At 39.4% G+C, this 16,490-nt stretch overlaps 1 protein-coding gene across 1 annotated transcript in view; it reads right to left on the bottom strand.

Annotated features, from left to right (window-relative positions):
• The window catches only part of spegb (striated muscle enriched protein kinase b), a gene marked incomplete at both ends in the record, with an annotated part of 33,388 nt that extends 20,576 nt beyond the window's left edge, over positions 1-12,812 (bottom strand). The window contains 8 exons of the mRNA XM_080037846.1: positions 57-145; positions 782-948; positions 1,823-2,005; positions 2,553-2,696; positions 2,808-4,315; positions 4,493-4,559; positions 5,104-5,190; positions 12,395-12,812. Of these exons, the coding sequence (XP_079893972.1) occupies positions 57-145; positions 782-948; positions 1,823-2,005; positions 2,553-2,696; positions 2,808-4,315; positions 4,493-4,559; positions 5,104-5,190; positions 12,395-12,812 (2,663 nt within the window). The remainder of the gene's footprint in view (positions 1-56; positions 146-781; positions 949-1,822; positions 2,006-2,552; positions 2,697-2,807; positions 4,316-4,492; positions 4,560-5,103; positions 5,191-12,394) is intronic.
• Between the last annotated feature and the right edge of the window lie 3,678 nt (positions 12,813-16,490).

The following is a 16,490-nucleotide window of genomic DNA, read 5'->3' as shown; positions in this document are numbered from 1 at the left end:
CCCTGGCTCCATGCAAACAATGAGTTTAAACACTTTGATGAAATGAAGGGACCTACCAATAGAGCATGGGTTTGGGTTGTCCACTTATTCTGACAGACATGGTGACTTCCTGTCCTTCAATGACAGCTTGATCACTCATTGTTACCTGTGTGAAATGTAATGTAGTTAGAAGCTGAGAGATGCATTTTACCTGTAAGTTGTATTTGATTGATGTGTTGATGGGATGACCACACAGTACACAACGCGTTCATACAGGAACATAAAAGGTGGTCCTGTATGAACGCAGTGAGTCAGTGATTCTGGAGAAGGCTTGTTGTCAAAATCAATTTGTCAAAATCTGTGAATATCTCCATACGATCCGCTTACTGTCCATACTGTTTGTGTGCGCTGAAAAAAAAGCTGCTGTTAATACACAGCCTAGGCTCTAAACGGGTATGTAAACAAAGGGGCATACCATAGCTAGCAACAAGCCGTTTACAGAGCCTAGGCGGTGTATTAACACTGGATATTTTTCAACACACACACACAGTACGTACAGGTAGCAGATTGTGGGGAGATATTCACTGATTTTGACAACATGCATTCTCCAGAATTGCTAACTCCCCCTTTAATATACAGAATCAAGGACATCCTGTACATGAAACATTTTCATGCAATATTTTGAACAAAAAAACTGTCAAAATGCAGTTGAGTAAGTGTCAATGCTAAGTAAACAAATCTCATACTCTAGAAGAGAAAGTAATTTGTGTATCTAGTCCGGCTTGGCTCTACACAGTCTCACCAGGAATGAAGGGGGTCTCCTGAATCGTGTGTCAATTATTTGCCTTGGCTCTGGCACTCCAAAATCCATGCCTTCCTCCAGGGGACTGAGATACTCCTCATCTGAAGTAATAGGGCTGCTGATATCCCGAGGCACACCCAGGTTTCCCTTAGGCTCATGCACGGACTCTGTAAAAGCAACGAGGTTAGCAAGGTTTTAGGTTGTGGTTTCATAAATCCTATACTGTATATATATCTTAAATTTCTTTCTCTGTGCACTTTCTTTGTTGTTACTGGTAGCAGGGCTAGATGAGAACACATGGGTTCAGGAAGTTTATGTATTAAAAAAAAACACCATATAAAATAAAATATAACTAGAATTTGTGTTGTTAAATGTGATATACCAACAATAGTGGATTCACAGTGGGTGGAGCCCACAGTGGGCAATTTATAGGTTCAGTTTCGCCTCTGAGTTGCTATGGTAACTATAAGTGAGGCCGTTCAGCTGGAATATAAGGCACAGGCATTTTTGCTCAAAGAGATAATGACAAAGGAGAAGGAGAGAAATCGGCTGTAACACAATGCCAATGTGGGAAGCAACAACAGGACATTTTTTTAAAGACAGAGTATAACATTTTTTCAAATGATAAATGACTGAGGTACATTGACCTGTTTTCAGTATGTCAGGTATCTTTAATTGAATCTACGTGAAAACAAAAAAAGAGCTCTATCTATATCATTTTTGACAGACTATAATCAGAATTCTCAGTTTTGGACCATAACTGATTTCAAGTCATAACATATCTGTTATGTTTATTACAGAAACACAATGCTTTTCATGTTAGTGTCCATAATCTGGTTGAACTGCTGTATTTTAAAATAACAGTTTTTCTAGGAACTCAATAAAAACCTGCACTATTGAATCATTTTGACTAACCAAGCAACTAATAACACTTTACACGTTAATGCTAATCAAATAATTTAACATTAGATTTACATTTTTGCAGAGTCAAAACTAAATTTTCATTTAAGTTTCAATTGATATCCCAACAGTCAAACTTACCTGGTTTAACTAAAAGCGTGGCACTGCTGGACGCTCTGCCCACCTGATTCACAGCAGTCACACAGTATTTTCCACCATCGCTCATTCTAGCTGATTTGATCAGCAGACTGTGTCGTTCACCCTCCACTTTAACTGCATAATTTGCACTGTTGGCGATGTCGGTGTTCTCTCTTTTCCAGGTAACTTCAACAGAGAAGACAAAGAGAAATGTGTGTATTAATTGCTCAAGGGTCATGTATTTAGCAAAATTCACTTTTTCATGGTTATTCAACATTAAGATGGGTCCCCGGTATGTTCCAAAGTATGAGAAAAAAAACGACACTCTTTCTTATTCTCCACCTCCTCCTTTCTGAAAGATCAGATCCATCCGATGACATCATAACTGGGGAAGACATGCCCCTTATTGCCAACTTAACCTAGCACTACCTCTACCTGTGATCCCCAGACACACTTGAATCTAACTAGCAGTTAGGGCGCACTCACACTAGGCCCAGTTGCCCCATACTTTGCATAAGCACAATTGTCACACAAACGCAAACCCTTCAGCATAAAACATTTTTAAAGTCAGTTGTGCGCATGGACTTCGTGGGGAACATGATGGGCTTTTTGCAGGGCTTAAAAAGGGATCTAAAATATAATGTTTCAGACAGAGGCTGAAAAGATAAGATTCAGCAATGGTACTGAGAGAAATATAAAAAGGAAAAATAAAACACAATGAACAATATGTTACCTTCAGGAATGGGGGTGCCAGCAATGATACATTTTAGCAGCACATCTGCGCCAGTGGATGCTACAGTGTCCTGGAGAGGGAACTCAAATACAGGGACCTCCATTGGGTCTTCTTCAGCCGACACATAAGAATCATCTGAAGAATCTGTACAGTTGAACACAAGACAAGTCATTTTCCCCCATGATCAAAGGAATAGGTAATTGACCAATAGACTTGGGAAAAATAGCTAAATGAAAGAGGCAAAACTTATCTAACCTAACTCTGGGGACATGGCTCGTTGGCGATGTTTCTTTCCCTTGGCCTTCTGCTCTTTGGCACTAGTAGGCTCACATGTCTTCACAGGAACATCCTCTTCCATCTTTTCATCTTCAACAATGATTTCAGGGATCTTTAACTTTAAGGCTGGTTTAGAGGGCTCCACTTCCATTTTCTCCTCAGTTGAAATGACTGGTGACATCCTTGGGGGTTTCGAAGGAGGTTGAGGAGGGAGATCTTGCATGATGTCAGCCCTTTTATGTACGAGAGGACTTTCAGGTCTGTTTTCTAATTTTCTTAATATTACTTCTACTGGCGTCTTTCTCCCTGAAGTCTCAGCCTTTTGTGATGCTTGTGAAAGAGGTTCTTGGTGGTGCTGGGGTTCTTGCATTCGAGATACCCTTTGTACAAGCGGACTTGGTGGCCGTCGGTCAACCTTTCGTAATGTCATATCAGCAACATTTCTGCTTGGTGACTCTGCTCTTTGCTGCTGATATAATGCTGGTGATGACGATCTCTGAACGATTTCTGTAACTGGGCTGGCTCTACTTAATTCTCTCACTGATCGTTGTCCTGGTAAGTCAGATAACTGCATGGACTCAGGGGTGCCTGCAACCTCTCCAAATCTACTGACTGTTACAGTTGTTGAACCAGTGCTTGATGTCTTTTGGGGTTGGGATCGATGCTGGTCTTGTTGTGTGTGTTGGTGCTGCTGCATTGGTTGCTTTTCTTTCTGTTCCTTTGCCCACTGGGCACGTTCCCGTTCTTGGAGCTTTTGAAGGACTTGTGGAGGAATAGGTTCAATTTTCCTCAGAGGCTGGCGCTGCTTGCCCTTCAGAGTGAGCTGTTCAGTTGAAAAAGACTTCTTCATATGAGGTTTGCCAACAAGTTTCTTAATGCGCTGGAGCTCCTCAGTGAACTTATTTTCAATGTCCTGAACTTTTTGGGAGTAGCGAGGTTTATCCTCCAGCGAAGCAGCTCTCTGTCTGAACATAGATCTCCGTTCAGCGGCATCCTCTTTCAAAGCTTCCCTCAGATCTTCCCTTGAACTTTCTCTTGAGATGCCCAACCGGCTTCCTCCATCATCTGAATCTACAGATCCAGCACGATTGAACCCTGCCCAAGATCTTCCCGAAATGGAACCCTCTGGAATATCAAGGCTTCGCCGCCGTTCTTCTAAACCACGGACCTTCTCAAAAACCTTTGAGCTTGCCCTTGTAAGCTTTGGTGAAGGTCTTTCTTTCCGGGAGTACTCGCTCAGTGGAGTCTGTGGTCGAGAGTCCTGGCTGTTACTTTGGGAAACTGATTTTGGCTGCCTAACCTTTTCTTCAAACTCGCCGGGCACTGTGTCTTGGTATTCAGTTGGCACAGCACCTTTCTTTCGCAGGCTGATAGGTGTAGTTGAACGATTTTGCATTGGAGAGGGCGAGGGACGTTTGATGAGTCTTGGGGATGGGGGCGGAAGGATTTCTGGAGGAGAATCTCTTGAAAAGTTATCTGACTGGCTCCTGAAAGAGAGGATTTAAAGAAAAATCTGTTGGAATTAGTAGTTTTTACTAATTCAGAATCTGTTGAGTATTTTCATTGTGAGTTTATTATTATCATATCATTAATATAATATTATAATCAGTAGGCTAAATTGATTTTTTTTAACAGCAAAGGTTATTTGCATGTTTTTTTCTTGCCTGGTTGTATAAGAGAGATCCTCATATCCACGTGTTCTTCTGTCATCTTCTGCACATTTATCCATCACTGCATCTCATATAAAAAGGAGATATGAAATATTGAACCGGTAAGCAATTTTAACCAAGAATGAATATCCATCTATGAAGTTCCCTCAGTTCCACAGAGCAGTAGTCTCTGTTAGTTGTTACTTTGAGTATTAGATTTTCAGCCTGCAAATAACAGTATCGTCAGCCTTGTTTTCAGGCAGGAAAAAGCACTGTTCAACCAATCTACCTAGAATCAAATGCAGACAGATACACTTAGGACTGCATGGTGCACAATGAGCAATAAGGAAGCACATGTTGGACTTACATTCACCAGGTAGACATTAATACCTATGTAAACGTTTGAAACTTTAGTTAATGTTGTTTCCAATACCTTCACATTTAAAGCATATATAAGGTGATAATGCACATACGTGCCCAAACAACAATTAATGCAGCTTGAAGTGCAAAGCTTCCTTTGAAACTATTCAGAAATCTCCTTAATTTCTATAAATTATGTGTAATATTGTATCATTAGTCGAAATCAGTAAAAACATAAAATTGCAAGCTGGACACATAGTGGATACCTGTATAAACAGCCTGGTCCTCAACATCCCCACTATATTCTTTGGTCTCATATTGGTCTTCACATTCATCCTCTGTTGTTTCGGAATCTGGAAAAAACGACAATGGAAGATCATTATTTCACCAAATTATATTCCAACTGTACCTTTTTTTTTAAAACAAAATTGTTTGAGAAGTTGTAATGGGAATAATAGTAGAAAGAGAATAATTTAAAATATAAAATAATTGACTAAATGTAACATGATACAAATTTTAATCCTTTGTCCCTAGTTCAAAACTGCATATCCAACAATAAATCAACCTTCGTCAACGAATGGTTTTATCATCATATTTTCTATCAACTTATCGACATCTATAAGTAAATATTACGAAAGAGGATTTTATAGCTTCTTTCTATTTTAAATCTAAAAGTTTGTTCCAGCTACACCATCTGAAAGATGGTCTTCTAAGACCGAGAAAAAATTCATTGGCAGAACTCAAAATAGAAAGAACTACTGAGTCATTGGCATCCCAGCAGCTCTCATGGGAGGTTTGCTTCCCAGTGGGTGGAATCAAACAGGCTATCTGTTGTTCAGTTTTGCAGTAACAGAACACAATAGGAGAATATTGGTTATATTAAACACACTAGAATCTAGCGGCTAGATAAATACTGAAAATGCTAATTATGAAAGTATGAAATCTAATAAGACTGGGTATACGAGCCTTTAATTTATGGTAAAAGAGTGTTTAGACATGCTAGTGGTGTGGCATAACTTTTGAAGGGATTGCCGTGTACTTCAGTACTGACATTCATGTTCCCCAGAGGATGAAGCCTACTTTTCGTCTAGCGCCACCACTTAACTTTTTTTGTTTTTTTAAATGTCGACTACTGGACCGATTGCTTTGAAATGTATCCACAGTGTCCAGAGGATCAATCCTACTTACTTAAGGGGTCCCTGAATTTTTGATGTTACAACCGATACAAATTCCTGCTAATGGTTTACTACTATTCCACTGATCGAAAGTTTGAATGTGGTAATACACAATGTGGCAATGTGACAGATGCTGTAGGATAGAAGGAGATCACAAGATAGCAAACATGGATGAAAACAATGGAAGTTTGAAAAATGTTGACCCCGCAAAATGTTTAATGGGGAAGAAAATGTATTCAACATGCACATTAGGTCTCAAGGATACATACAGTACATTTCATTCTGGTACATTGAATGTAACACTACACATGGCACCTCTAAAAGCTACTGGAATTTGATTGACTGACAGTGACTAGAAGTTTTTTCTTCTGAGATTCTGGGGTGGACATTGAGCATTTGTAAATTAGAGAGGTTTTTCAATCTAGTGAAAGAAAACAAAGGTTTTGATTTTCAGCTCTTGCCTTATAGCACACCTTGGGTAGTGAATAAGTTCTGGAAGAAGAAAATAGACTTTACACTGCTTAATTGGACAGAATTGGCTAAATGGCGTTTGACTATATGTGCAATATCCCATCATCATGACAGGAAAGTGTGGTCAATAAGCCTGTCAGAAAACCACATCGCACGTTACAGCATTCAACATTAGATTTATTATTTGCTGAGTACTACCACAGTGTCAAAGTTGTGTCTTTTGTTGTTGTGACAATTTTCAAAAAAGGAAAAAGAAAATATTTTTGGCAACATCAAAGCCTGGCAGCATTTTAGTGAAAGTAGTCTTTGAAGTCAGTTCAAAACTATGGATGTGCCTTTAGCTCAGAGTTCTACTGCTAATTCTTACTGCCTAAATTGATTATATTGCACAATAAAATGCCGGTCTGAACTTGTTTTTTTATTTAGGTTGAACACAGCAGATCAATCTCATTTAATCTCTGTGATTGCATCTGACACCCTCAGTTGAGAATTTGTCTAATTGTTGAGCAGATAAAATGGATGTAGTCTTGTACATTCTACATACAGTAAGTGTTTGAATGAGAATAAGATGTAATTAAATATGTATAATTCACAAAGATTACATAAAATAGCACTTGCCTGATTTTTTCTTTGGTCTGTTTTTTTATTTCATGGCCACTGATGGTATGTCCTCGACTGGAATTTTTTTCGCTTGGCTTACATACAGCAGCAGGGTATTCCCCAAAAATACACTGGGGTTTCCTAGCCATTACTATCCGCCTACATCAGGACATCTTTTCTGACAACAACATCGAGTAATATCTCACTGGGATGTAAAATAATCAACTTGTTTACAATGTAAGTCTGTTTACAATCTGGGAAAAAAAAAGAAGCTTCTCAATCAAATGCAATGAAGATGAATAAAGCAAAGGAGGCACTTTGGTTCCATTACATAACAAGTTGCACCTCGGAGTCTAGCTGCACTTCTAGAGGAATCCGTTTCTGGAAAGCACAGATCGTAAATCTCCATCCGCAGGTGGAAACGTCTGTTGAATGCATACCGTCCACTCTAAAGGGAGCCCCCCTGTCCACACAATAGCCAGCGACAGTGTAAGCATCTTCCCCCGCTGTGTTCCACCCTACAGGCAGTGCACACCGATAGGCAGAGAAAGCAGTGGGAGTGATCCAACCCTCTCGAGATCAGTGTTCTACAGCGTAGCTTGACATTTTTCATGTTTGCCTTCCTCCCCATGTGTCTCTGCGCGTTTTACTCTGGCGACTGGTGGACTGAGCCGACACCAGTGTGCTGTGTTGTCGGCAGAGCGATGATGAGAATCACTGCAACAGCTAGAGGGACCTCTTCACTCCTCTGCATTGCTGGAACTCAGTTACTGGCTGCTTACACTGACAACACAAAGCACTGCTATTTTCAGAGGATGTGATAGATGTAATTGCTGCTGCTGCTGCACTCTTAATAGACACCAAGCGATTGTCTTTGTTGTACATTACAATTGCAGTTGGTGCTTATGTTTGATCAATTTGGTGTAATGATTTTTTTTTATATAATATTCTGTATCTATTATGTATTAACGTTAACACACGCTACATTTGAAATGACTCACTATCTAAGAATCTTTTCCCCCGAGAAGAAGGAAGAGGCGCAGCACTGCTAACTCATTTAATTTTACCACCAAGCATAAACCTGCGCACGGAAATAGCCACGCTCATTTCAATTCACATAGCATCACACTGTGTTCAGGACCGAATAACACTGTGAGCATGCAGAGAGTTTGCTCCCACACCTATAGGTGAATTCACATTCTCAAATAACCTATAGGCTTCAGAACGCACAGACTTACTTCATAGCATTGTAAATAAAGGCACATTGCTGTACAATTACTACTAAATATAAAGTGGTTGCATTTTTATTTGCAAAATTGCAAATAGCTACAGGTTTAATTACATGGTCTGCTGATTATACAACCTCATCATGGAGGGTGAAGTCTTGTTTCCTTGGCAGCTGCCTTTTACATAGACCTTTTCTGTTTTTTTTTCCATACAGTATACATTCAACGTTAATTTACCATTCTCAGTTCTCCATCTTGCGTCAAAAATAACATCAGGTTGCCGTGTTAGCTGCAGAATGCTTTTGGCACAGGCTATGTACTGGAATCTGTAGCACAACAATTGAGTGTTCTCAATGTAAGAGTATGACTATTGGTTTTTATAGCTGTATTTTATATTGAAAGGTTCTACTCTCACAACATGTTGCTCTGCAACACTGCTGGTGACACGCAATGAATTTGTTTTAATGTTTATCGCATGTCTAGTGTTGGGATCATTCATTGACACTAAAATGCTTTAGCGCAGTATTAGCATTTGTTTTATCTGAAAGCTTTGGCTAGTTTCAAAGAACAAATGAGAGGAATGTGTGTAATGTGAAAGAAGTACGTATGAACTCTCGGATAATAATGACCTATCATCCAAAAGAAAAAGGCTATTTCTATCAGAGTCAGAGTTGTGTGTCAGTTACTTTTCGATCCACCACACTGTGCGTGATGGCTCCTGATCGATCGGAGGCCTAATAAATAAAGACCGGGGACTGGTTGCAGAATGTTTACTCATTGCTCTGTCCTATCTGTTTTGCTGTCTTTATTTTTCTTGCACTGTTATTCCTTTCATATTATATTGACCTGAATGCGAGCACAGGACATAGGAATACTATTAGGAATATTATTATACTACTACTACTACCACGCACTATTAAATTTACTTTTTATAGCAACGTGGTGATGTAGGGGATTTCCAAAGTGTAACTTCAGCTCCACCTGTTGCACCAGGAAGAAGACAACACGGTAGGGAAACTATTCAAACACCCTGGAGAGGGGCCACAGCCATGCTCAGTGTGACATCTAAAGTTCACAGTATTAGGTTAGGTACCTCCTCCACAGGAGAATTACTCTGCAAGCTTCATCAGGCACTATGGCTAGTAACTGAGCTGTTAGTTCAATCACTTTTAGATAATTGCCTAACTATGCAGCTCGATGCAACTGATTAGTGGTTTTGGTTTTCAGTCCTGGAGTGTACTGTTTGGTTCATTCACATCCCTCTCCTCAGTTTTCAGAGGGAGGCCGGACTCTAAACTAAAGTTACTGTTCCTTTGTTTCGGCTGGATGTGTATATCTGCTAACTGCTTGCTAACCGGTTTAGCAAATTAGCAAATAGCAGGTGAGAGTAGTGTAGCATTAACCTGCTAAAGAGACAAATGTTTGTATCATTACAGATGCATGACATCGCGGCATATGACAGATACCTTTATGTTTATCCATCCTGTGTATTTAGTCGGTTTACAAATTGCCCATTTTTCCTGTCATACCTAGAGGAAAAAAAGTCACACAGGGCCAGGCTAAAATTAGAAGTGATGTCTTCCCATGTAACAGGAGATAAGTTGGCCTGCTAACATCACAGAAATCTAAGGCCTGGCACATTCCACTGTATAAATAACTGGGGAGAGTTGGTGGATGAGGGGGGCGGTACAGAGAGACATTTTCAGAGAGAGAGAGAGAGAACGGGAGAGAGAGGGTTCAGGCAGTACCATTGAGTGAGTGATGGGACAGCTGTAGATGGGACAAATGGCAAAGCAGCAGAGAGCTGAATCAAACTGAAGGTTAAAGGACAGTCAAAAGAAAAAAACTCTTTTCAAAACCCAATTCAAAGCTTTGAAAAAAGCTGATGGGATTTTACTGGATAAAATCACGCAATCTATCTACGTTGTATTCTCAGATCGTTTGGAGTGCACCACAACACAAAATAAAGGACCCAGGAGCACTGGAGTGGATGGATCAGTGTAATCCTTGGTTCCTGGTTATGTGAAAAATTCTCAGAGCTGACAGTGCTCTTGGCCAGCTGATACTCGCAAAACATACAGCTTGATCTTACTTGAGAACAGAACTATGGGAATTTAAGTTTCAAATTTTTTGTAATATTCTTTTTGATCTGTGCTAACACAGTGACTGCTGTCATACTGAATCACGACGAGGAGGCAAACAGCATTTTAATTTAACTTCCCTGTTGTTATTTCCAAATATTGTGGCTCCCCCGGTGTGTTCTATGCAATACAGCACTATTGACATCACGCAATGATAGAACTGTGAGAACTGCAAACATATCGATTCAGCCATAAAATACATTATTAAGGGGTCATAATGTTTTGTCGAGTCCAAAATCCATGCTGACAAAATTACAACTGTGCTATTCAACTGGTATAATAAGTGTATTTAAATTGCAGTCACTATTTGTTTTGCATCACATTCATTCATGACAAATTAATTTATAGTATGTACAAATACATTACAGTTTTTGATGAAAAACTGAGATTTTCCAAGAATCACACTGAAATGGAGACTGAAGTGTGTTTTGTTAACAGCCTCTTTTTTTTGTAAACTGCTGGCTCTGGGATCTGGCCGTTCATTTTCCAGGACTCACATTTGATGGTACAACTTTAACGTGGACTCTGTCCAAGCATCCAATATTTATACAGCAAAGGAAATGTAATACACTGAGCCTAGAAGGAATCCTTGTCATCACGTTGTGCAGTGTGCCGATATCATCACTCCTTACAACCAAATGTTAGGCCCGCACAAAGCACTTTGTTGCTTGATATCAGCAAGCATAGATCATATCTTTAACAACCGGTAATTTACTCCACATCATCAGAGAATACTCCCATTCGCCAATACAGTTCACAAGGCAGTTCTACATGGGAGAGCCGTACACACTATAGACACCAAGCACTGCCAAATGATGACAAAGAGCTGGAGCTGATAAATGAGGGGCACATTTGTGGAGAACGGAATCTAATTTTTCAGAGCTGCTGAGGCTGTGAAAGCCCACAAGTGAGCTGAATCCAGATCAGTGCTGGAGATCAAAATAATCATTAAACAAGGTTTTATTGATCAGAATGTAGTTTTAAAGAGAGAGCTACACTGGCCTTCTTAGCATCCTTGGCTTGACATTAGGGAATCTAACTGGGATACACCTTCTAAAGCTCAAGTTCTAAAACAGCAATAAATGCTAAAGCAAAAACAGACATGGTTTCAAACTTAGATCTCCAACAGCATAACAAATAAAAGGCATGTAGTTAATGGACTTTAAAATATAGATAAAAATAATAATCCATATAAAAGAATTAAACGTATGTTGGAATAAATATGCAAGGCCTTCGCATCACTTTAAACAAAACTACTCTAAAAAATGTGCATCTAGTTACAAAGATCCACACAAAGGCACCAGTTCAAATTGTAGATAACTGTATGTTGTTACTGATTCTTAATTTCTGATTTGTTAAAATAATTAGTTCAGTATATGGTAATCCATCTAGTATCATACGTTGTACAACTTCTAAATATTTCAGCCGATTCATATGCTCGTTGATGTTGTGCCCCTTCAGGTGCTTTGGGAAACAGCTGTAAACCCAGCAATACAATATACATTTTATAAAAGGCCTGTGTGCTTGGCTTTATATCTAAAAACAATGTAAATGTGCATATATATATATAAATAATGTTGTATACATTTGATTGTGTATTCATGACAAAACATATTTTTCTTAACAGAAAAGGCTAAAGCTAAGCTATCCTGGCCAAGTACTACAGAATGACAAAATTTAGCCCCAAAACAATGACTGTTTTCACATCCAATCACAGCAATACAGTGACTTGTTTCCTGGTTGAGATATTAGTAAGCCTCACCACCACAGTTCCACCTAATGGAACAGGAAGCTACACAGGTCCAAATCAAGTGTTTCAGTTCCTGTCAGTCAATGGGCCTTTGTTTCACTGTGGCATGCTGGGTAATATTCATGGTAGTAAGATAAAACATCATTGTATAGAATAGGGACAAATGTGATGTTTTTAAATGAATTTAGTATTACCTTCGCCCAGATCCAGCACAGCGAGTACAGCGCTGCTCCGTACCTCCCCCAGGTGATTGTTGGCGATGCAGGTGTACAGGCCGGCATCGCTGGGTTTGCAATCCCTAATCCAGAGCCCTCCGTACTCCTGGTTCTCCATGTTTAGGAGGTCTTCGTTGTGGTACCAGTACAGGGATGGCTGGGGGTCCCCACCTACGGTCACCTTGAGACGGATGTCGCAGCCCGTCCCCACAGCGGCGTTCCTCATTTTTCGTATAAAAGCGGGCGGGGTTTGGGAGGAAAGCCCTGGTCCTCTGGGTTCTGGGACAGCTTGCTCCTGGCTCGCTTTGGAGCGTTTTGGGGGGATGATAGGGCTCGGGGAAGCCCCTGCTACGTCGGCCCCCTTTTTCAGGGTCATTTGTACCTCAGCTTTTCTCATGGTTGAACTGATTTGGTAGACGCTATGATGGAATCTTCAAATGTGTATGTTGATGGGCTTTACCACTGACCAGGCCCCTCTCTCAGGATTCTAAACCAAAATCCAGAGAGTCCATTACAGTTTGTGAGAAGGCTTTACAAAGAAGTTACAGTTTACACGGTTCTCACATCTTTAAATTTAATATAACTAACAAAAATATAACTTACTTTTAAGAGCTCAATTTAAACATTTAGCAATTGTACATATTGGCCAAGAAATCAAATTGCTGTTCACCCTGACCACAGTTGTTCTCTGTCGAAGAAAAATAAATGGTACCTATCATGCAGATAGAGATAGCTGCCACCTATCCTGTCCAGAGGTATTTTTAGGGCAAGACCCACTGGATCATGTTGCATTAACAGCTCCCTTGACTCGTCTCTTGGAAGTGACGGCCCTCCTTTTCTTGATGTTCTACGACTTTTCAGCCTTTTGCAACCCCTTCCCAACAACCACAGTTACGTCTCATGACTTGTCCACAGAACAAAGGTGTGTGAGTCTTCAGCGAGTTCCTTCTTGATTCCTAGCGGCCTTCAAATCTGTTCTCACTTGGCTTCTGTTTGAATGCTAGTCCTGTACAGCAAGTTGCACCGTGGGGCCCCCTCCTGCTTCCTCCTTGTCCCATGAGCTAAACCACCCCACTCATGATCTCCCCCTACCTCTGCCAGTCAGTCCGAAGGGGGAAATGACAGTCACAGCCCAGTCAGCTTTACAATGACAGCTGCAAGGGGGTTCCATCTGCACCACTCACTGCTAGGCTCCCGCCCCCCTTGTCATTTTTAGCCAACCTGAGGTCAGTAGAACATGCGAGACGCTTCAACACTTGGCCCGGAGGAGGGGCTGGTTGGTGCTGGACAGATAATTAATTTGTAGGTCGAATGTAGAGGCTGACGTTGGCCTCCACCAATTGTGTTGAGATGATGAAACATCTTGAAAAAGAAAACATTGTCACAGCATCAACAGTGCGAGCTGCCAGATAGATCATTTAAGTAGGCCTATCTTCTACATACACTCACAAAGTTCATGTGCCACCATGGAGTGGACACAGGAACTATATGGACACCTGAAACACACAAAAAAGATGTTGAGTACTGCAGTTCACAACAATTTAAAATTGACATGATGTGGAATCACCTGTGGCAGCTCAAAAGGAAGAATTAACATTCAACTCATCTCTACATCTCATTACTTACTAGTAATACTATGAACATCACCACTACATTTACGGTAACCATATTGCTACAAGCGTGAATGAAATGCATTTTCTACGAGGATCAAGGAATGTCCATTATACCTAAATCAATAGACCTGAATCAATTAGTACAATGTTGTAAAAAAAACTTTTAAAAAAACTTGGAAAAAACAAAGAGCACATAGAGACACCTTTTTAAAAACATAATATAGATGAAGTCAACAGCTTGCAATACCTCAAATCCACCTTCACATAATGTACGTTAAATTTAGCCTAATTATACTCTATACTGGCTACTGCTCAAATGGTGTTGCTGTATGCTAATGATGTATTATCAACAAATTGGCTGAGCATAGCAAAAGTTGCTTGAAACTATGTATTCTAACCATAGATAGTTCCAACAAGACCCGAATCAAGTAGTTCAATGTTGAAAAATGAAACTTACCATAAAAAAGTAAGCAAACAAATGATGAAAATGGTACCTGAAATGAATTAGCCATTAGCCTACATTAGCCTTTTTTGTAAAAGGTAACTTCAAAATGAAATACAATAAAAACATATACATATTATACAAGTCAAATCACTTCTAATAGCTTAAATACAATTTAAAATATGTTACACTAAACATGTAGTGCTTCCACAGTAGCCTATCAGCCTACTGCTAGCCTACTACTTGCATGCTGCTAGCATAGTAATGATGACACATCCTCAACACATTAGCTATACTAGGTAGGTGCCTTGCTAAAGTGACCAACAACAAGTGAAGTCGTTAAGTCCAACAAGTCCTGTATGAAGCGGTAAACATACAAATGTATGCGCCTGCGAACGTTAGTATTACAGGCCTTAAAGGGTTAAGTTGTGAACGATACCTTGAAAGCACGGGAAGAAGCTAACTTGAAAGGTCCAGCCCAGCACCATAAACTAGCCTACAGGTGTTAGTATACCAAGACATCAAGATAGTGCAATAGCTAATGCGACAATATTGGATTGGATGTTTGCTAACTATGTTCAAATTCAAAAGAGTACGATGATAAATGTTCACATTGTAGAATTATAATTACTAATATTATTAGTCGCCTTCTAAGAGTGAGGAAAAACATAATGATATGTCTCAAGTCAAGTGAGACATTTGGACATTCTTACAGGACAATTGTTTTTATAAACCTGTAGGCCTACGTGTTTGCATTATCCACAGTAACTGGGATGGTTCTAATGGAAAAGCACACAACTGTTTTAATATGCTTGTATTGAAATGCATTTATAGGCTATGGACAATACAAATTATTATTAATTATTAAACCATTTAACCCCAATCAAACATGGAAAGACTACCTCAATGTAGCAGAGAAAAAAAATCTTCTGCTTTTTATTTGTATTAGCGACAGTGTCTTGACAGTTACACTTCCTAGAGGACATTTTATAATAAAACTACTTTTTAAAGGCAATTTTTCTCTCCTCTAAACAGGCAGAGAATATGCATATCTGACCTCCACAGGTGGATGTGGTGGTTATGCTGCTGCAGCCTTCACACCTCTCATTTTAAGCTACTGCGGCCTGTAAACATAATGGATTAGTTACAGGGAAGCATATCAAATGAAAAAAGCTTTTGTAACATACTAGGTGACTCAATGATTTTATAGAATTCAGAAACAGAGAGTACTATTTTTATATCAAACTTTAATGAAACTTGCAACTATACAGACAGTGCAAATGGGTTGGATATGTGAATAACAGTGTTAAACTAAATGTACATACAATTCAAAAATAGTCTTACTTACAAAAATATGAATTCATTTACATTACTATAAAAACTAATATGGAGTTACGCATTATTGCACAGGAAAGATTAATTTTACAGCTGCAGTAGATGCAGTACACCTTGAGCTGGAATAATTGTTCCAGCGATGTTGGTTTGGACATTTGAATCCTAGAAAAACACTTTAATTGAAAAAAAAAAGTTACAGAAGATACGTCACTATCTAAAACTGAATCGAGCTAACTTGAGGTCCAATTCTGGCTTTTTTTATGGGACCTTCCGATGCATCTCAAGGTGTTGTTTATCTGCAGCTTTTTTTTTCTTGTTGTTGAGACATACTGTAGTTCTAATGTGTTGAAATAAAGTCACACTTGACAAACATGTTTCCACCGTTTCTTCACAATTAGACAAGACAGGAAAGAGAGGAGATTTAAACGTTTAAAAAAAGTTTACAGCTTAACTTTTTGCAACATTCCAAAGGTATAGGCTAGCCGGGAGTGAAACCAAAAACAAGTCTTGACAAGACAAAAAATATATATAGAACATAGCATGAAACAGTATTCATAGATTTGGGGAAATGGCCGAGGCAATGATGACTGAGTTTTGAAAAGTTTTGTGAAATGTCCAAGGCAAGGATATTTAATCCAATATAAATATTCAAACAGGTACTTGAAGATTTGAAGTAGCATCTCTC

Source organism: Ammodytes marinus (assembly GCF_949987685.1).
Source record: "Ammodytes marinus genome assembly, chromosome: 12".
In the NCBI taxonomy this organism is placed as follows: Eukaryota; Metazoa; Chordata; class Actinopteri; order Uranoscopiformes; family Ammodytidae; genus Ammodytes; species Ammodytes marinus.
This window is presented reverse-complemented; position numbering and strand designations above follow the sequence as displayed.